This window comes from Salmo trutta, chromosome 29 (assembly GCF_901001165.1).
Source record: "Salmo trutta chromosome 29, fSalTru1.1, whole genome shotgun sequence".
Lineage (NCBI taxonomy): Eukaryota > Metazoa > Chordata > Actinopteri > Salmoniformes > Salmonidae > Salmo > Salmo trutta.
The window spans coordinates 5,582,277-5,604,764 of NC_042985.1; the positions used below are offsets into that span (position 1 = coordinate 5,582,277).

The 22,488-nt window shown below is 44.1% G+C and overlaps 1 protein-coding gene across 1 annotated transcript in view; it reads left to right on the forward strand.

Moving 5' to 3' along the window:
* LOC115167442 (A disintegrin and metalloproteinase with thrombospondin motifs 7-like) overlaps window positions 1-22,488 on the forward strand; it is a 180,697-nt gene that overhangs the window by 15,097 nt on the left and 143,112 nt on the right. The window contains exons 4-7 of the mRNA XM_029721856.1: window positions 1,214-1,410; window positions 10,668-10,751; window positions 13,345-13,469; window positions 14,725-14,874. Coding sequence (XP_029577716.1) covers window positions 1,214-1,410; window positions 10,668-10,751; window positions 13,345-13,469; window positions 14,725-14,874 — 556 coding nt within the window. The remainder of the gene's footprint in view (window positions 1-1,213; window positions 1,411-10,667; window positions 10,752-13,344; window positions 13,470-14,724; window positions 14,875-22,488) is intronic.

A 22,488-nucleotide genomic window follows, 5' to 3' on the forward strand; every position in this document is an offset into this window, starting at 1 on the left:
GAACCCTCCCGTCGTGACCTGGCATCACACACTCCAATATAGAGGCCTTAGAGGATGGGGCTGTTCCAATACTTTAAAGATGCACCTTTCCTTCCCTTCCTTGAACTAATCACCAATCTCACAAGGTCGGATTGGACAAAACAAGGATCCCACTTCTGACAACAACTGATTTTACATGTCAGGTCCAACCTAACCCATCCAGATGGTGCCAGATCAGTCATGCTTTATGGAAGTGAGGATGCATTTTCTAAGTATTCAAACAGGGCCGATGCACTGAGAGATCCCTATCCCAACCTGGATCTATCACACAAACACATACACGTACAGTACACACACACACACACACACACACACACACATACACATACACACACACACACTGAATACCACTCTCTAGAGGTGAAGGAAGACGGTCTAGGAACAGTTGCGCTGGTAACGGGGCCTGTTTGAAATACCAGGAGCCTTAATTAAGCCCTGAAACACATTGCAGGATGAAATATCCGAGAGGCAGTATTATGCAGGAGAGATATGTAAATATGCCATTAGGAATTCATTGCAGGCCCCGGGACTTGAACTATTTTGAAAATAACTCTTTCGAACTCACTTGAACGTGCACTTCACTGGAGTCTTGGTTGACTTCACCCACAGGGAAAAGGTCAAGAGAATTGTTGGAATATTCTGCAGATGGCTGGGGATGGTAGAGAGAACCAGGAAAGATCATCTGGCTTACCAGGCATTTTAGGAGGGAAATAAAACCACTTCCACCAGACTTTAAACTTCTGTCTCAAGCATGCATTAAATCCCCACTTCCTCTCTCACAGGGTTAAGCCTGCGTAATCACTTAAATTCCCTCAAGACATTTAGAAAAGACAAAAGTGGCTCTGTTGTCCTCTCTATAGAGGACATGTTATGTTCAACACAATGCATCAGTGTGTACAGTATAGGGTTCTAACGCTGTTGCCACACAGCCGACTTTTCATACATATGATGTACAGTTTTGGATAAATACACTTTTGACTATAATTGGTGTAACTGACCTGATCAAACACATAACATGTTTTACATCAACATTCCTTACGAATATTTGGTGTAACGAAGTTCAAACCAATCAAGGATAACACAAAAAACGTCTGACTTATTCCATGGTATTTTTAAACACAATACTAAAGCTACAACTCTACAACCACAATATTTGTCACGGCTCCGTCCTCAGATCCCGGGGCGGCGTTGGAGCGTGTGGAGAGGCAGCGGGAGCGCTGGGAGAGACGCCAGCCGAGGAAGAGGAGGGTACGCCAGCGTTCCATCAGCAGGGAGAAGTGGGTGGAAACGCTGGTGGTGGCCGATTCCAAGATGGTGGAGTACCACGGCACCAAGGGCGTGGAGAGCTACGTACTGGCTGTCATGAACATCGTAAGTGTCTGCTAGCCGTCTGTACTGACTGTCATGAACATCGTAAGTGTCTGCTAGCTGTCTGGACTGACTGTCATGAACATCGTAAGTGTCTGCTAGCTGTCTGGACTGACTGTCATGAACATCGTAAGTGTCTGCTAGCTGTCTGGACTGACTGTCATGAACATTGTGTCTGCTAGCCGTCTGGACTGACTGTCATGAACATCGTAAGTGTCTGCTAGCCGTCTGGACTGACTGTCATGAACATCGTAAGTGTCTGCTAGCCGTCTGGACTGACTGTCATGAACATCGTAAGTGTCTGCTAGCCGTCTGGACTGACTGTCATGAACATCGTAAGTGTCTGCTAGCCGTCTGGACTGACTGTCATGAACATCGTAAGTGTCTGCTAGCCGTCTGGACTGACTGTAATGAACATCGTAAGTGTCTGCTAGCCGTCTGGACTGACTGTCATGAACATCGTAAGTGTCTGCTAGCTGTCTGGACTGACTGTCATGAACATCGTAAGTGTCTGCTAGCTGTCTGGACTGACTGTAATGAACATCGTAAGTGTCTGCTAGCTGTCTGGACTGACTGTCATGAACATCGTAAGTGTCTGCTAGCTGTCTGGACTGACTGTCATGAACATCGTAAGTGTCTGCTAGCTGTCTGGACTGACTGTCATGAACATCGTAAGTGTCTGCTAGCTGTCTGGACTGACTGTCATGAACATCGTGTCTGCTAGCCGTCTGGACTGACTGTCATGAACATCGTGTCTGCTAGCCGTCTGTACTGACTGTCATGAACATCGTGTCTGCTAGCCGTCTGTACTGACTGTCATGAACATCGTGTCTGCTAGCCGTCTGGACTGGCTGTCATGAACATCGTAAGTGTCTGCTAGCTGTCTGGACTGACTGTCATGAACATCGTAAGTGTCTGCTAGCTGTCTGGACTGACTGTCATGAACATCGTAAGTGTCTGCTTGCTGTCTGGACTGACTGTCATGAACATCGTAAGTGTCTGCTAGCTGTCTGGACTGACTGTCATGAACATCGTAAGTGTCTGCTAGCTGTCTGGACTGACTGTCATGAACATCGTAAGTGTCTGCTAGCTGTCTGGACTGACTGTCATGAACATCGTAAGTGTCTGCTAGCTGTCTGGACTGACTGTCATGAACATCGTAAGTGTCTGCTAGCTGTCTGGACTGACTGTCATGAACATCGTAAGTGTCTGCTAGCTGTCTGGACTGACTGTCATGAACATCGTAAGTGTCTGCTAGCTGTCTGGACTGACTGTCATGAACATCGTAAGTGTCTGCTTGCTGTCTGGACTGACTGTCATCAACATCGTAAGTGTCTGCTAGCTGTCTGGACTGACTGTCATGAACATCGTGTCTGCTAGCTGTCTGGACTGACTGTCATGAACATCGTAAGTGTCTGCTTGCTGTCTGGACTGACTGTCATCAACATCGTAAGTGTCTGCTAGCTGTCTGGACTGACTGTCATGAACATCGTGTCTGCTAGCTGTCTGGACTGACTGTCATGAACATCGTAAGTGTCTGCTAGCTGTCTGGACTGACTGTCATGAACATCGTAAGTGTCTGCTAGCTGTCTGGACTGACTGTCATGAACATCGTAAGTGTCTGCTAGCTGTCTGGACTGACTGTCATGAACATCGTAAGTGTCTGCTTGCTGTCTGGACTGACTGTCATGAACATCGTAAGTGTCTGCTAGCTGTCTGGACTGACTGTCATGAACATCGTAAGTGTCTGCTAGCTGTCTGGACTGACTGTCATGAACATCGTAAGTGTCTGCTAGCTGTCTGGACTGACTGTCATGAACATCGTGTCTGCTAGCCGTCTGGACTGACTGTCATGAACATCGTAAGTGTCTGCTAGCCATCTGTACTGACTGTCATGAACATCGTAAGTGTCTGCTAGCCGTCTGTACTGACTGTCATGAACATCGTAAGTGTCTGCTAGCCGTCTGTACTGACTGTCATGAACATCGTAAGTGTCTGCTAGCTGTCTGTACTGACTGTCATGAACATCGTGTCTGCTAGCCGTCTGTACTGACTGTCATGAACATCGTGTCTGCTAGCCGTCTGTACTGACTGTCATGAACATCGTGTCTGCTAGCCGTCTGTACTGACTCATGAACATCGTAATTGTCTGCTAGCAGTCTGTACTGACTGTCATGAACATCGTAAGTGTCTGCTAGCTGTCTGGACTGACTGTCATGAATATCGTAAGTGTCTGCTAGCTGTCTGTACTGACTGTCATGAACATCGTAAGTGTCTGCTAGCTGCCTGGACCGACTGTCATGAATATCGTAAGTGTCTGCTAGCTGTCTGTACTGACTGTCATGAACATTGTAAGTGTCTGCTAGCTGTCTGGACTGACTGTCATGAACATTGTAAGTGTCTGCTAGCTGTCTGGACTGAGTTGTCATGAACATCGTAAGTGTCTGCTAGCTGTCTGGACTGACTGTCATGAACATCGTAAGTGTCTGCTAACTGTCTGGACTGACTGTCATGAACATCGTAAGTGTCTGCTAGCTGTCTGGACTGACTGTCATGAACATCGTAAGTGTCTGCTAGCTGTCTGTACTGACTGTCATGAACATCGTAAGTGTCTGCTAGCTGTCTGGACTGACTGTCATGAACATCGTAAGTGGCTGCTAGCTGTCTGTCTCACTGGGTTTTCTTTTGGTAGGGTGTCAGCAACACCAAAGTTGTGGGTTTGATTCCAACTATTACCAAATATGGGCTAGTATGCTTGGTGTCAGCTGGGAGTAGCCTTTGGTCGGCTGAAATGCCCTTTTTCTATTTCCAGTGCAAACTTCTTGACCCTACTCTAAATCCGTCCCAGGGAACTAGGTGTCAAATAACTTGATTTACACATTAGCTTTTTTGCTTAGGTAGGCTGCAGCCTTGACAGTAATTATGTTGTCACTGTATGTAGGCGATGTTATGTAACATCCATGTCAACAACATCATCCAAAACATCCCATCTTGACTGGCTCAATACCTATGCTAGATGCTTCCATGTGTTCCACCCTCATCTCTGTTCTGGTAGTATTGTGACATCATGATTTTAATTTATCGCTCCTTCCCCATGTCCTGTAGCCCTCATCCCTCTCTTCCCCATGTCCTGTAGCCCTCATCCCTCTCTTTTATTGCTCCTTCCCCATGTCCTGTAGCCCTCATCCCTCTCTTTTATCGCTCCTTCCCCATGTCCTGTAGCCCTCATCCCTCTCTTTTATCGCTCCTTCCCCATGTCCTGTAGCCCTCATCCCTCTCTTTTATTGCTCCTTCCCCATGTCCTGTAGCCCTCATCCCTCTCTTTTATCCCTCCTTCCCCATGTCCTGTAGCCCTCATCCCTCTCTTTTATTGCTCCTTCCCCATGTCCTGTAGCCCTCATCCCTCTCTTTTATCGCTCCTTCCCCATGTCCTGTAGCCCTCATCCCTCTCTTTTATCGCTCCTTCCCCATGTCCTGTAACCCTCATCCCTCTCTTTTATCGCTCCTTCCCCATGTCCTGTAGCCCTCATCCCTCTCTTTTATCGCTCCTTCCCCATGTCCTGTAGCCCTCATCCCTCTCTTTTATCGCTCCTTCCCCATGTCCTGTAGCCCTCATCCCTCTCTTTTATCGCTCCTTCCCCATGTCCTGTAGCCCTCATCCCTCTCTTTTATCGCTCCTTCCCCATGTCCTGTAGCCCTCATCCCTCTCTTTTATCGCTCCTTCCCATGTCCTGTAACCCTCATCCCTCTCTTTTATCGCTCCTTCCCCATGTCCTGTAGCCCTCATCCCTCTCTTTTATCGCTCTGTCCCCATGTCCTGTAGCCCTCATCCCTCTCTTTTATCGCTCCTTCCCCATGTCCTGTAGCCCTCATCCCTCTCTTTTATCGCTCCTTCCCCATGTCCTGTAGCCCTCATCCCTCTCTTTTATCGCTCCTTCCCCATGTCCTGTAGCCCTCATCCCTCTCTTTTATCGCTCCTTCCCCATGTCCTGTAGCCCTCATCCCTCTCTTTTATCGCTCCTTCCCCATGTCCTGTAGCCCTCATCCCTCTCTTTTATATATATAATTTTTCCTGTGTCTCTTTTTCCAAATGACTACAACTTCCTGTGCACTGACCCTTGTGTTTTTAGCACTTCCTGGACGGAGGCCAGACCAAGTCATCTGACCTCATCCTCGCTCTATTGCCGTTGAGCGCATTAGGAAACTTTTTTCCAAAACACAGTAACTGTTGGGTCCGGCTGCAGCCGTAAAGGAGGGCTAGCACAGGACGGTGTATCAGGAAAGGGGATTTCAATAACAGAGAGCTCCTCTGGCTTCACCGGATCAAGTGGACAATAAGAAGAAGAGGAAACACATTATCCTCCACATCCTCTCAGGTGTCTTGTTTTCAGCCCTGCAAACCTCTGCTTTGAACTCCACAGCCTCCTGTTATTGTGTCAAGGGAGACTGTAGCTATCGTACAGTGAGTGAAGCGCACTTCCACGGCAACAGAATTACACTGAGACTCCGATTTTTCACTTTTAAAATATATACCAAACAAAAACCATTTGATTTTCAAAGTAAAAAAACAACTCTATGCTGCACAACTACTTTTAACAATTTCCACTGAACATTCTACAAAACACATTGCCAGTCCTTGTGCTTAGAGTTCTATGGTTTGTTAAACTTTGAAATCAATCCTTTTTGTTTGGTATTCATTTTAAAGTGAAAAATCTGAGTCTCCTAATTCTGTTACCATGGAATTGCCCTGAAGCAAAACAAACAGAGATGTCATCATCTTCCTCGGGAGATGCAGGAGCTTTCCATTGTCTAAGTGTGTTGACTAGACTAGTGTGAGGACGGCCATGTTGAAACTCATTAAAAGGGTGAAGAAAGATGGTCTTTCAACAGCTCTCACTTCATTCTGTCCGTCTGTCTTCTGTGGGATGCTGTCTTCAAACTACATTGACATGCAGGATGACTGAGTATTTAAATATTCCCAAAAATGATAATAGTGTTTTGGGTGAAATGAAATGCAGCTAGTGTGAGAGCAATGTGTCTCGATGATGATCTAAACTATTATTCGGCATTACAACGACAGATAAATTGGCGGTGTGCAGTTTCACTTCAAAACGCCTTTGATGTTGGGAACAGTTTGGACCGTACCTAGTGTGATAGACCAGTTGGTTCAGTCGGGTACACGGCAGCAGGCACAATGCCTATTTGAGTTCCACTACAGTTCTATTTGTTCAGCTATGCTTTTCATCTCTTTTATACTGAAGGCTTTCCCTGCTTTTGGCAGCGGAGCAACTGGGACTCGGGGACAAATAGCATTTATGATGAAAGAGTCCCTTCATACATTGTGCTGGTGATATGCTGTCTGCCATGTCACTATGACGAAGCCCTTCCTGCAGAGTTAGTGCTGTGTGGAATGCTTTGTACACCAACAAGGGACGGTCATGGATTCCAATGTGACCCATGTCAGGATAATTCTTTTAAAAACGTTCACACAAAGTCAAAGTAAACATAAAAAAAATGTACGTTCATATTGTTTCCACGGAGGGGATCCCGATGTGACCAATGTCAGGGGAATTTTTTCAAATCATTGAAACTCAGTTCATAATATCAATATGTCCCAAGTCATATTATTCAATACCCACATAAGGTTGCGGTTTGGTATGGCTTTGTAAAGTCAGACGAAGTAGGCCTATAATTTGATACGTTTGACCACCACTGTAAGTTTTGGTAATGACTCATTTTCTCAAGCGTGAAATCCAAAAGCTTTGGTCTGTGACCTCAATGAATCACTCTGACCAATGATGACTCAATGGAAAAGGTAAATATTACTCTGTGTTGTTGTGAACAGATCAGAACACATCCAAACACATTAAAAACCTTTATATAGAGCACACATCTATGTTGTAAAGGACATACTAAGGTGTTATACACTGCTTTATATCAGGGCTGTTCCTGGAGAGATACTGTCCTGTAGGTTTTCACTCCAACCCTAATCTAACACACTTGATTCTAATGATTAGCTGAATGTGGTTAGTTACAACTGGGATTGGAGTGAAAACCCACAGGACGGTAGCTCTCCAAGAACAGTGTTGGAGGGAAAACCCACAGGACGGTAGCTCTCCAAGAACAGTGTTGGAGGGAAAACCCACAGGACGGTAGCTCTTCAAGAACAGTGTTGGAGGGAAAACCCACAGGACGGTAGCTCTCCAAGAACAGTGATGGAGGGAAAACCCACAGGACGGTAGCTCTCCAAGAACAGTGATGGAGGGAAAACCCACAGGACGGTAGCTCTCCAAGAACAGTGATGGAGGGAAAACCCACAGGACGGTAGCTCTCCAAGAACAGTGATGGAGTGAAAACCCACAAGACGGTAGCTCTCCAAGAACAGTATTGGAGTGAAAACCCACAGGACGGTAGCTCTCCAAGAACAGTGATGGAGGGAAAACCCACAGAACGGTAGCGCTCCAAGAACAGTGATGGAGGGAAAACCCACAGGACGGTAGCTCTCCAAGAACAGTGATGGAGTGAAAACCCACAGGACGGTAGCTCTCCAAGAACAGTGATGGAGGGAAAACCCACAGGACGGTAGCTCTCCAAGAACAGTGATGGAGGGAAAACCCACAGGACGGTAGCTCTCCAAGAACAGTGATGGAGGGAAAACCCACAGGACGGTAGCTCTCCAAGAACAGTATTGGAGTGAAAACCCACAGGACGGTAGCTCTCCAAGAACAGTGATGGAGTGAAAACCCACAGGACGGTAGCTCTCCAGGAACAGTGATGGAGGGAAAACCCACAGGACGGTAGCTCTCCAAGAACAGTGATGGAGTGAAAACCCACAGGACGGTAGCTCTCCAAGAACAGTGATGGAGTGAAAACCCACAGGACGGTAGCTCTCCAAGAACAGTGATGGAGGGAAAACCCACAAGACGGTAGCTCTCCAAGAACAGTGATGGAGGGAAAACCCACAGGACGGTAGCTCTCCAAGAACAGTGTTGGAGGGAAAACCCACAGGACGGTAGCTCTCCAAGAACAGTGATGGAGGGAAAACCCACAGGACGGTAGCGCTCCAAGAACAGTGTTGGAGTGAAAACCCACAGGACGGTAGCTCTCCAAGAACAGTGTTGGAGCGAAAACCCACAGGATGGTAGCTCTCCAGGAACAGGGTTGGAGCATAAACCTACAGGAGGGTAGCTCTCCAGGAACAGTGTTGGAGTGAAAACCCACAGGAGGGTAGCTCTCCAGGAACAGGGTTGGAGTGAGAACCTACAGGAGGGTAGCTCTCCAAGAACAGTGTTGGAGTGAAAACCTACAGGAGGGTTGCTCTCCAGGAACAGGGTTGGAGTTAAAACCTACAGGAGGGTAGCTCTCCAGGAACAGGGTTGGAGTTAAAACCTAGGAGGGTAGCTCTCCAGGAACAGGGTTGGCTAGCCCTGCTTTATGTCTATGTCATTACAATGTGTGGCGCTTGTTCAAGGTTCATCAGTTCCTATGCTGCAGTGTGAGACTTCACACCGCCATACTAGATAGGTGTAACGCCCTGGCCATAGAGAGGGGTTTTTGTTCTTTATTTTGGTTAGGCCAGGGTGTTACATTGGGTGGGCGTTCTATGTTCATTTTTCAATGTTTTTGTATTTCTTTGTTTTGGGCCGTGTGTGGCTCCCAATCAGGCACAGCTGTAGTTCGTTGTTGCTGATTGGGAGTCACACATAAGTAGCCTGGTTTTCCTTTGGGGTTTTGTGGGTGATTGTTTCTGTTTAGAGTATTTCCTAACAGGACTGTTTTGCTGTCGTCTTTTGTTCATTTTTGTAGTGTTCTCTTTTTTCAAATTAAATTTCAAGATGAACACACGTCCTCCGCTGCACCTTGGTCTTTCTCTAACGACGGCCGTTACAATAGGTCTAGCTTTGACAGCTACAAGTGGTTGTCTACCAACAGCTTCAAGAGTAACCACACAATTAAGTAGATGGATTACTTCAAGACAAGCAGTCCTTAACGCGTCTGTTTTGAACGTCTGCTTCTTTCCGTCAGATAGGTCCGCTATTTTATCACACTCCAAGTCAGAACAGGAAAGGTGTCAGCATTGGGTCCTTGACTTCTAAACATAACGAGGACTAAGTAACCCTGGAAGAGTTAGAGCTGATTAAACCGGTCTTAATGTATAAGTAATCCTGAAAGAGTTAGAGCTGATTAAACCAGTCTTAAAGTATAAGTAACCCTGGAAGAGTTAGAGCTGATTAAACCAGTCTTAAAGTATAAGTAACCCTGGAAGAGTTAGAGCTGATTAAACCAGTCTTAAAGTATAAGTAACCCTGGAAGAGTTAGAGCTGATTAAACCAGTCTAAATACATTACCCAGCACTTGGCTCAAACACATTATTAGTCTGCTGCCGTATGCCTCCCTCCTCCTGGAGAAGGGAAACAGTTCTTAGTGAAAATGAGCTCTCGCTTTCTATTTAACCAGGCACCCTAGCACCCGTTCAGTGAGCCACCTGAGCCCCTACTTAATGTAGGACAAGAAACATAAAGCCAGCGTGTGTGTGTATTACAATGTGACCTGAAAACTGAGGTGTGTGTGTGTGTGTGTGTGTGTGTGTGTGTGTGTGTGGGCGGCTGCCTCCAAGATGTTGCTAATCAGCCCGGGTGAAAGCTGCTACTGCAGTGGTTGTTTGTTGTTACCAGAGAATCAAAGGAACCCTTAATTCACTACAACAGCTTGAGAGATAAGAGGGAGCAAGGGATGGATGAAAGGAATGAGGAGAGGGAGGGAAGGAGTGTGTGTATAGAGCTTTTCCAAATACCTAAAGGAAAGAAGTATTGTACCCTCCTGAAAGAGGTAAATGTGTAATTCAAATAACCTGGCCATCTGTCTCCTAAACCTGAACTGGAAAGATGGAAAATGTTAATACTGTAATCTGCAGAAGTGAGACCCGTGGATGTTGTTTTCTGCATCACATTGATGCTTTGGAGAAATGTGAGCAGGGAACAGAAAGTTGACCGAAGTTATCAATCATTCTTTTGTGTTTCTGAAGGGATTTTCCAGACAGACTCATGTATAACTAATCATCACTGCCTGCTTTGCCTTGCCAGTGTAGTAGGAAACATTCCTCAGTAGACAAGACAGTCCTTTATTTATAAGACTGTGATATACCTCATATGAACTGTAGACCACACGTGGTCTGAATGACCAACATAATGCCTATTTGTTGAGAAGGAAAACCTTTTGGCCCAACCCACTGAGTCTAAATCATGTCCATTCTGTTTCAGGTGTCAGGGTTGTTTCGTGATGCCAGCATTGGAAACCCCATCAACATCGTAGTGGTTCGTCTGATCCTGCTGGAGAAGGAAGAGGTAAGAGAACCACAGCTCAGGCCTGCACCTTACAAAACACTGTTAGCAAACCACTGTCATTGGAGCTCCGTTTTAAAGACAGATTTACTGAATCAGTGTTGAAAGACGTACAAAGGGTTCTTTTGTGGCATCAAATGACTGCCAGATCTTAATGACAATGACCATTAATCTTATCCTAAAACAAAACTGGCAGACTGACCACAGCAAGATATTTTAATTAGATTTTAGCCATCTAAAACATAACAACAAAAAAGGTAACACAAAAATAGCTAATTATGAATTGATCACAAATCCTAACTCCAGTAGGCTGAAATAACAGATTCAAATGGCATGAGTCCCTGTGTCATACCAGGAAATGGAATATGTGACGCACATTGTAAAGATGATGTCGCAAAGTTATGTTGCTTTTCATGTCATTGAGATTCCACTCTAGTTAAAACTAGTGTATGATCATGCATTGTCGCTTGAAACGAAGCAGTTATGCTCTTGGTAATTGGTCTAAACTAGTTCCAATGTCATTTTCCATAAACGATCAAATAATATTATTAGTTTGTGTAATGATCTGAGGAAATTCTGACTACTGGCGATGACCGACTCCCGTATGAGAGAGATTGAGAGGGGGAGACAGAAATGGAGAAATAGAGAAAAAGAGAGAGCGAGAGCCAGTACAGAGTTACCTGCCTTTCTGTTTATTCAACTGTGAAGCAGTGTCTATTTCACTGTCCATCTTTGTAATGTTGTGCCATAATATCCTAGTCTTGGGGGAAAGGATTGTCTATTGCACTGCAACATTCTAGAGATTGACTTTGTTGGTGGAGGGGTGATAACAGAGAAGCTCATTAGCGAGAGAAGGAGAGCGAGAGTGAGAGATGGATAGAGCCCCATCTGACTACTGTCTCTATCCTCTTCCCCCTCCAGCCTTGTCGTCATCATCATAGACAAGGCCTCAGTTACATCCTTCAGCCTTGTCATCATCACAGCCAGTTCTTCAGTTACATCCTTCAAACAGCATTTTACATCAGAACACCACTGGCTCTCAGTGTAGGAAGTATAGGCCCCTACACCCTTCCCACAATGTGTTAGGAAGTGTAATGTGTAGCTAGTGCTGAAACAAATCTCTCTGAAGTCATGGTTACTGGCTAATGGTAATGATGTAGTCTGAGAAAAGGCATGTAGGGTAAGTTTCCTAACCATTCCCTAACCAAATCGTCTGGAACTGTTCTAGAGGTCTCTGCTTCGTGTCTATATTTTGAAAAAGGAATTGGCCTGATCAACTCAAAAGTTTGTAGTAGAAAAATGTATACATTTCAAAAAAGAAAAACTCTCTTCCAGGGTTACTTCGGCAACACCCTTAGGCTTAGTCAGCTTTAGACAGTCGCCAAAACACGTTCGTTTGCACTGACCTCTCCTGCTAAAAAATAATAAATTAAAACTTAAAAGAAAACAGGTTTTTCCTTTTTTCAAATATTCCACTGAGTGCGGGTGTCACGACACCGACGGATGGTGGCGCCCCTCCTCGACCGGGCGGCGCTCGGCGGTCGTCGTCGCCGGCCTACTAGCTGCCATCGATCCTTTTTGTTTCACTTTCTGTTGGTTAGGTCTAGGTAGGCACGCACCTGTTTTGGTTTAGTTATTAGCAGGGGGGGTTATTTAGTTTAGCGAGGTATGTCTGTGTTTGTGTGTGATTATGTTCCTTGTCAGGTTTGTAGAATTTTGAGGAACGTGTTTTTTTCCCTCTGCCTGTGGTTGTTTTGTGTTTTATCACCGCAGAGGTATTTATGGGCTGCGTCCCTATTTCTGACGTCTATAAGGGTTTTGGAGCGTGGTATCTGTTTGGCGCCCTGCCCTGCCGTGTTTGGACTGTCTTTATTTTTGTGCATACGGATTAAAGTGTGTTGAAGAATTTACTGTCTCCTGCGCTTGACTCTACCTCTCCTGCTTCCTTGAGCCAGCCCTGACAGCGGGGTTTTTCCTTTTTTCAAATGTAGTGTCTATATGTTGACACACGACCATATAGTCTAGGTTCACTTTTCCTATGGGTCAGCTACTAGACTGTCCATGTTTACATCCCTGCAGAGTAAAGTCTGGTTGGCCATAATATGGTTCTCACTGGGTTGTCACTATCATGCTTGAAAGTGCACATTTGAACCTTGAATGCAGTTTTGACTCCTGAAGGTGAATCTAACTTTTCATCAAGAGCTAATAGCTCAAAGCTATGACAATATGGCCAATTGTATTCCTTTCTAGAATGGCTGTCTGGTAGAAACAATCACCCAGCAACATCTTTTAAATGCCTCTAAAGCAGTGATGTAGGGGTAAAACAAAATTGGTGGGAAAACTCTCGGGTTGTAATGCTTCCTATTCTTTCAATGCTTTTTCCCACAAAGGTGTGTAAACTGTGTTTACTTGACTACTGCTCTAAAGGGACCAGATAAACATCTCACAACCAGAAAACCAGTTTATATCCAGGAAATTATGTCATTATGACATCACATGCCATAAGCTACACAGCTTTAGGAAACCTCACCCCTGTTCATGAAGGTATCTGATGTTTCATTGTCTAACGTAACGATGACATCCCTGTGGTTGGCAGGAAGACCTGAAGATCACCCACCACGCTGACAACAGCCTGAGCAGTTTCTGTAAGTGGCAGAAACGTCTCAACGTGAAGGGAGAAGAACACGCGGTCCATCACGACGTGGCCGTCCTTCTCACCAGGTAATACACTCGCACCAAGGCTGACTTCCATTTGCAGTCTATTGGGGAGAGGATGTATACTGAACAAAAATATAAAGGCAACATGCAACAATTTCAAAGATTTTACTGAGGTACAGTTCATATAAGAAAATCAGTCAATTGACATCTGTGGCATTGTGTTGTGTGACAAAACTGCACATTTTAGTGACTTTTTATTGTCCCAAGCACAAGGTGCACCTGTGTAATGGTCATGCTGTTTAATCATTTTCTTGATATGCCACACCTGTCAGGTGGATAGATTATCTTGGCAAAGGAGAAATGCTCACTGACAAGGATGAAAACAAATTTGTACCCAAACATTTTAGATAAATAAGCTTTTTGTGTGTATGGAACATTTCTGGGATATTTTATTTCAGCTCATGAAATATTGGGCCAACACTTTACATGTTGCGTTTATATTTTTTGTTCAGTGTACTTTCCTCTCCTTACTTGTGCTTTCTGAATAGTAGTACCTTTTGGTGCTGTCCTCGAAGCTGAAGGAAGTGTACTGTCCTCCTCGCAAGCGTCTGTCCTATTTTATTTATCTCGAAACGCCCAAAATTGATTTCTCCTCACCATTCAGTCATGGAGGACAGTCCTTTTAAAACAATAAATGGAATGAATGTGAGACATTACATGTAGAACACCATACTGGAACAAAACAGCCTTGAGATCCTTCGCCGACCTTCCCCTCCCATTGAGGGCCTGATTGTTATTTAGTTTTTTTACCACCAGAAACTAATTGTATTTTCCCTTCTTAATTGAATAGACCTTTTTTTCCTCCCTCGCTCCATCTCTTTGATGAGACCGCTTTCCACTCAAAGCCACTCATTAAACCACAACTCTTTTGTTTGACAAACTAGTGCAATTAGAGGCTCCACCAGAACTTTAATTTGAGCAGTGCCACAACAACAAGGATATTTCCAGAGATTTGGTGACATTCCCTGGACCTTTTTCAGAAGGTAGTTGGAGCTCCTGAGTTGTGCTTTTCTGCAATTGTGTTAATTTAAGTAGCTTTTCCACAGAGACTCATCCTACCAGTCATGGTCTCGATAGATTCAGCACATTAAACACATGTCAAGAGTAGGAAGTGATGATGTTAATGGTCATTGTTGTGCTCCTTATTACAATGTTTCAGTCCTCTCCCTCTGTCCTCTCCTTCTCTCCCGCTCTCCTCCCTTTTCCTCTCCCTCCCTCCTCCCCTCTCCTTCCCTTTTCCTCTCCCTCCTCTCCTCAGAAAGGACATCTGTACGGCCATCAATAAGCCATGTGAGACCCTGGGCCTGTCTCATGTGGCAGGCATGTGTCAGCCCCACCGCAGCTGCAGCATCAGTGAGGACACGGGCCTGCCGCTGGCCTTCACCGTCACCCACGAGCTCGGGCACAAGTAAGTGCATCGCATGTGCACATGGACACATACACGCACACACTCACCACACCTCATATAACTTTCTGTCACATGGTTGGATGTGTCACTTGGTTGGGTATTTTTTTATTTCACCTTTATTTAACCAGGTAGGCCAGTTGAGAACAAGTTCTCATTTACAACTGCGACCTGGCCAAGATAAAGCAAAGCAGTGTGACACAAACAACAACCCAGAGTTACACATGGAATAAACAAACATACAGTCAATAATACAATAAAGTCTATATACAGTGTGTGCAAATGAGGTAGGATAAGGTGGGTGAGGCAATAAATAGGCCATAGTGGCGAAATAATTACAGTATGGCAAATCAAACATTGGGGTGATAGATGTGCAGAAGATGAGTGTGCAAGTAGCGGTACTGGGGTGCAAAGGAGCAAAATAAATAACAATATGGTGATGAGGTAGTTGGATGGGCTATTTACAGATTGGCTATGTACAGGTGCAGTGATCTGTGAGCTGTTCTGACAGCTGGTGCTTAAAGCTAGTGAGGGAGAGATGAGTCTCCAGCTTCAGTGATTTTTGCAGTTCATTCCAGTCATTGGCACCAGAGAACTGGAAGGAAAGGCGGCCGAAGGAGGAGTTGGCTTTGGGGAGGACCAGTGAAATATACCTGCTGGAGTGCGTGCTACGGGTGGATGCTGCTATGGTGACCAGTGAGCTGAGATAAGGCGGGGCTTTACCTAGCAATGACTTATAGATGACCTGGAGCCAGTGGGTTTGGCGACTGATATAAAGCGAGGGGCAGCCAACGTGAGCATACAGGTCACAGTGGTGGGTAGTATATGGGGCTTTGGATGGCACTGTCATTGACTGCATCCAATTTACTAGGGTATGTTTGGGAGCATGAGTGAAGGATGCTTTGTTGCGAGATAGGAAGCCAATTCTAGATTTAATTTTGGATTGGAGATGCTTAATGTGAGTCTGGAAGGAGAGTTTACAGTCTAACCAGACACCTAGATATTTGTAGTTGTCCACATATTCTAGGTCAGAACCGTCCAGAATAGTGATGCTGGACGGGTGGGTAGGTGTGGGCAGCGATTGGTTGAAGAGCATGCATTTAGTTTTACTTGCATTTAAGAGCAGTTGGAGGCCACGGAAGGAGAGTTGTATGGCAATGAAGTTCGTCTGGAGGTTAGTTAACCTCTCTGGGATATGTGGGACACTAGCGTCCCACCTCGACAACAGCCAGTGAAATTGCAGGGCGCCAAATTCAAAACAACAGAAATCTCACCAAAAAACATTTAGCCATTTTCCAGCCAAAGAGAGGAGTCACAAAAAGCAGAAATAGAGAGAGAATTAATCACTAACCTTTGATGATCTATCAGATGGCACTCATAGGACTTCATGTTACACAATACATGTATGTTTTGTTCGATAAAGTTCATATTTATATCCAAAAATCTCAGTTGACATTGGCGCGTTATGTTCAGTAATGTTTTGCCTACAAAACACCTGGTGATTTTGCAGAGAGCCACATCAATTTACAGAAATACTCATCATAAACTTTGATGAAAGATACAAGTGTTATGCATAGCATTATAGATAAACTTCTTCTTAATGCAACCGCTGTGTCAGATTTCAAAAAAGCTTTACGGCGAAAGCACACCTTGCGATAATCTGAGTACAGCGCTCAGCCACCAAAACAAGCCATACAGATACCCGCCATGTTGTGGAGTCAACAAAAGTCAGAAATAGTGTTATAAATATTCACTTACCTTTGATGATCTTCATCAGAATGCACTCCCAGGTATCCCAGTTCCACAATAAATGTTCATTTTGTTCGATAAAGTTAATCTTTATGTCCAAATACCTCCTTTTTGTTCACGGGTTTAGTTCACTTTTCCAAATGCACAAGGCGCAGGCATTAAGTCCAGACAAAATCAAAAAAAGTTCCATTACAGTTTGTAGAAACATGTCAAACGATGTATCGAATCAATCTTTAGGATGTTTTTATCATAAATCTTCAATAATATTCCAACTGGACAATTCCTGTCTTTAGAAATGAAAGGGAACGCTCACGGCCGTGTGCGTGATTTAGCTCATGGCATTCTGCCAGACCCCTGATTCAAACAGCTCTTATTCTCTCCCCTTTCACAGTAGAAGCCTGAAACAACATTCTAAAGACTGTTGACATCTAGTGGAAGCCTTAGGAAGTGCAATCTGACCCCACAGACACTGTATATTGGATAGGCAATCACTTAAAAAAACTACAAACCTCAGATTTCCCACTTCCTGGTTGGATTTTTTCTCAGGTTTTTGCCTGCCATATGAGTTCTGTTATACTCACAGACATCATTCAAACAGTTTTAGAAACTTCAGAGTGTTTTCTATCAAAATCTACTAATTATATGCATATTCTAGCTTTTGGGCCTGAGTAGCAGGCAGTTTACTCTGGGCACCTTATTCATCCAAGCTACTCAATACTTCCCCCAGATCCCAAAGAAGTTAACACAGTGTCCAAAGAAGTGCCAGAAGTATACAAAATGGTGTCGTCTGCGTAGAGGTGGATCAGAGAATCACCAGCAACAAGAGCGACATCATTGATGTATACAGAGAAAAGAGTCGGCCCGAGGATTGAACCCTGTGGCACCCCCATAGAGACTGCCAGAGGTCCGGACAACAGGCCCTCCGATTTGATACACTGAACTCTATCAGAGAAGTAGTTGGTGAACCAGGCGAGGCAGTCATTTGAGAAACCAAGGCTGTTGAGTCTGCCGATAAGAATGTGGTGATTGACAGAGTCGAAAGCCTTGGCCAGGTCGATGAATACAGCTGCACAGTATTGTCTCTTATCGATGGGGGTTATGCTATCGTTTAGGACCTTGAGCGTGGCTGAGATGCACCCATGACCAGCTCTGAAACCAGATTGCATAGCGGAGAAGGTACGGTGGGATTCGAAATGGTCAGTGATCTGTTTGTTAACTTGGCTTTCGAAGACCTTAGAAAGGCAGGGTAGGATAGATATAGGTCTGTAGCAGTTTGGGTCTAGAGTGCCTCCCCCTTTGAAGAGGGGGATGACCGCGGCAGCTTTCCAATCTTTGGGAATCTCAGACGATACGAAAGAGAGATTGAACAAGCTAGTAATAGGGGTTGCGACAATTTCGGCGGATAATTTTAGGAAGAGAGGGTCCAGATTGTCTAGCCCTGCTGATTTGTAGGGGCCCAGATTTTGCAGCTCTTTCAGGACATCAATTATCTCGATTTGGGTGAAGGAGAAATGGGGGAGGCTTGGGCAAGTTGCAGTGAGAGGTGCAGGGCTGTTGACCGGGGTAGGGGTAGCCAGGTGGAAAGCATGGCCAGCCGTAAAAAAATGGTTATTGAAATTCTCAATTATCGCGGATTTATTGGTGGTGACAGTGTTTCCTAGCCTCAGTGCAGTGGGCAGCTTGGAGGAGGTGCTCTTATTCTCCATGGACTTGTCACGTGGTATGTCACATGGTTGGATGTGTCACATGGTTTATTGTGTCACATGGTTGGTGGTTGGATGTGTCACTTGGTTGGATGTATCACTTGGTTGGATGTGTTTGATTTGCCATATTCTTTGCGATTACGGGTTGAACGTTAAGTGTTACAGTGCCTTCACAAAGTATTCCACATTTTTGTTGTCTGGGTCAGCTTTGAGTCATCTTGGGTATGTCTGGATCAACTTTGAGTCGTCTGGGGGATGTCTGGATCAACTTTGAGTCGTCTGGGGTATGTCTGGATCAGCTTTGAGTCGTCCTGGGTATGTCTGGATCAGCTTTCAGTCGTTTTAGGTCCCGTGTGGCTCAGTTGGTAGAGCATGGTGTTTGCAACGCCAGGGTTGTGGGTTCGATTCCCACGGGGGACCAGTACGGGGGGGAAATGTATGAAATGCATGCATTCACTACTGTAAGTCGCTCTGGATGAGAGTGTCTGCTAAATGACTAAAATGTAAATGTCTTGGGTATGTGTCTGGATCAGCTTTGAGTCGTCTTGGGGATGTCTGGATCAGCTTTGAGTCATCTTGGGGATGGCTGGATCAGCTTTGCGCAACTGGATTTGGAGATTTTATCAAACTCTTAAGGTACATTGGGAGCGGCGGTGAACAGCTGTCTTCAAGTCTTTCCACAGATTTTCAATGGGATTCAAGTCTGGGCTTTGGCTGAGCCACTAAGGGACTTTCACATTCTTGTTCTGAAACTATTCCAGCATTGCTTTAGCTGTATGCTTGGGGTAATTGTCCTGTTGGAATGTAAACATTTGCACCAGTCTAAGGTCGTTTGCACTCTGAAGTAGCATCTTACCAAGGATGTTCCTGTATTTTGCTCATTCATTGTTCCCTCTATCATTACCAGTCTCCCAGTCCCTGCCGCTGAAAAGCATCCCCATAGCATGATGCTACCACCACCATGATTCACGGTAGGGATGGTGTTAGAAGGGTGATGAGCTGTGCCTGGTTTTATCCAGATATATCGCTTTGCATTCAGGCCAAATAGTTACATTTTTTGTCCCATCAGACCACAGAATCTTTTGCCTTATCTGAATCTTTCAAGTGCCTTTTAGGAAACTCCAGACGCGCTGTCATGTGCCTTTTTCTCAGGAGTGGCTTCCGGCTGTCCACTCTACCATAAAGCCCAGATTGATCAAGTGCTGTAGAGACTGTTGTCCTTCTGGCAGGCTCTCACATCTCAGCCAATGAACTCTATAGTTCTGTCAGAGTGGTTATTGGGTTTTTGGTCACCTCCCTGACCAAGATTCTTCTTGCCCGGTTGCTCAGTTTGGCTGAACGGCCAGCTCTATGCAGAGTCTGGGTAGTTCCATATTATTTTCAATTTCCAAATGATGGAGACTATTGTGCTCTTGGAAACTTCAACAATCTAGAAAATATTTTACACCCTTCCCCAGATATACCGTGAGCTCCAAAAGTATTGGAGCAGTGACACGTGTTGTTGTTTTGACTCTCTACTCCAGCACATTGGATTTAAAATGATACAATGACTATGAGGTCAAACCCCCAAGACATTCTAACCTCTCAACATTTCAATTAAAACCGGGCAGGTTAGCACAAATATCATACCCTCCCAAAAATGCCAACCTCCCAGGTTGTAATTGAAATGTTGAGAGGTTAGAATGTCTTGTGGGGGTTTGACCTCATAGACATTATATCATTTAAAATCCAAAGTGCTAGAGTACAGAGCCTAAACAACAACACGTTTGTCACTGTCCCAATACTTTTGGAGCTTACTGTATGCCTCATCACAATTCTCTCTCTGTGATCTACGGACAGTTCCTTGGACTTCATGGTATAGTTTCTCCTCTGACATGCACTAAATCAAGTCCAAACAATTGAAGTGGCCACAGGTGGACTCCAATCAAGTTGTAGTGACATCTCAAGGATGTTCAAAGGAAGCTATGTTTGGAGTGTCATAGCAAAGAGGTGTGAATACTTATGTGAATGAGATATTTCTGCATTTTATTTTCAGTAAATTAGCAAACATTTCTAAAAACATGTTTTTTTCACTTTGTAATTATGGGGTACTGTGTGTAGACACGGTGAGAAAAATATATTTAATCCTTTTTTTAATTCAGGCTGTAACACAACAAAATGTGGTATAAGTCAAGGGGTATGAATACGTTCTGAAGGCACTGTATGCGTTGTGTGTTTGAGTGTCTGGGGCTATCAATCAAGAAGACAATTAATGTAATATTTGAATGGCTTGACGTCTAGATTTGACAATTAATGAATTATCTGCTTATTCTTCATGAAAATATTTGCAGTGGCACAAAATGGTCCTTACTGCGACAGTATTTTAATTATTAATGAAATATACTCACATATTGTTAGTCAATTTTCTAGGAATAGATTAGTTCACAGAACAAAACACCCAATTAATTTATGATTAGTGCATCAGAGTGAGTATTGGATTTGCACATGGAATATTCTCTGCCCTCTTCTCAGCACTTCGATGTTTAATGCATTAAATGCATAACATTATCATATATATACAATATTTAAATTCTGCTTTTGCAAAATAAAAACATGTCCTGTCAATGTGCCCAGGGATTCGCTAAATCATAACCTTACTAGCTAAACATATACAGAACATCTAATTTAAAAAACAATTTCTTCCTCACTGCATATTTCATGTTTTTGTTCAACCAGCAAACACATTCTACCCTCTCAAATCCAATTTTGTTTGTCACATACACATGGTTAGCAGATGTTAATGCGAGTGTAGCGAAATGCTTGTGCTTCTAGTTCCGACAGTGCAGTAATATCTAACAAGTAATCTAACAAATTCACAGCAACTACCTTATACACACAAATGTAAAGGGATGGAATAAGAATATGTACATATATATAAATGGATGAGTGATGGCCGTGCGGCAAAGGCAAGTTGCAAAAGATGGTATGAAATACATTATATATATGAGATGAGTAATGTAGGAAATGTAAACATTAAAGTGGCGTTATTTAAAGTGACTAGTGATACCTTTTATTAAATCCAATTTATTAAAGTGGCCAGTGATTTGGGTCTGTATGTTGGCAGCAGCCTCTCTATGTTAGTGATGGCTGTTTAACAGTGGCCTTGAGATAGAAGCTGTTTTTCAGTCTCTCGGTTCCAGATTTGATGCACCTGTACTGACCTCGCCTTCTGGATGTTAGCGGGGTGAACAGGCAGTGGCTCGGGTGGTTGTTGTCCTTGTTGATATTTTTGGCCTTCCTGTTACATCGGGTGCTGTAGGTGTCCTGGAGGGCAGGTAGTTTGCCCCCGGTGATGCGTTGTGCAGACCGCACTACCCTCTGGAGAGCCTTGCGGTTGAGGGCGGTGCAGTTGTCGTACCAGGCGGTGATACAGCCCGACAGGATGCTCTTGATTGTGCATCTGTAAAAGTTTGTCAGGGTTTGTGATGCGTTCTGCGTCATTCAATACCTGTTATTGTTTTTCTTAACAATTCAGAGTTGTTTCCAGTGATGAGTACCCACTGGGCACAAACTGGTTGAATCAACGTTTTTTCAACGTAATTTGTCAACGTATTGTGATGTGGAATCTACGTGGAAAATGTATTGGATGTGAAAAAAGTAATCAATGCAAACTGTTGTATTGAGGGTGAAATTTCAACCACAGGATTATGTCATCATGGTAACCAAATTTCAACATATTCAAACAACAAAATATATTGAATGTGTACCTTTTTTAAAACAACGTCAGATCTTCAACGTTATTTCCACTATCAGGAGAAAAAAACAATAGGCTGTGCAGCACCTCCTACTGGAGAATTGATCTATCTAGAAGCTACCCTTTGGACTCCAATCCAGGGTTTTAACCAAGCCCAGTTTAGCTAGAATAATTGTCACTGACTATTACCAATGTGCTATCCTGAGAATGATAGATTTACTGTTGCTATCGAACTAATTCCATAGAGTAGGTTTAACAGAGTAAATTAAACGTGACCATACTTTATCACTCATATCTTCAATGATGCTATTGAGACCTATATAGCATTTGCAAAGTCATCAACAGCTATGTTTTCAATTTAACCCAGTTTCAACTAAAAGTAGACAATACATAGGCCTAGGGTTTCACGCTCTGGTTGGTTTAAAATGTAAT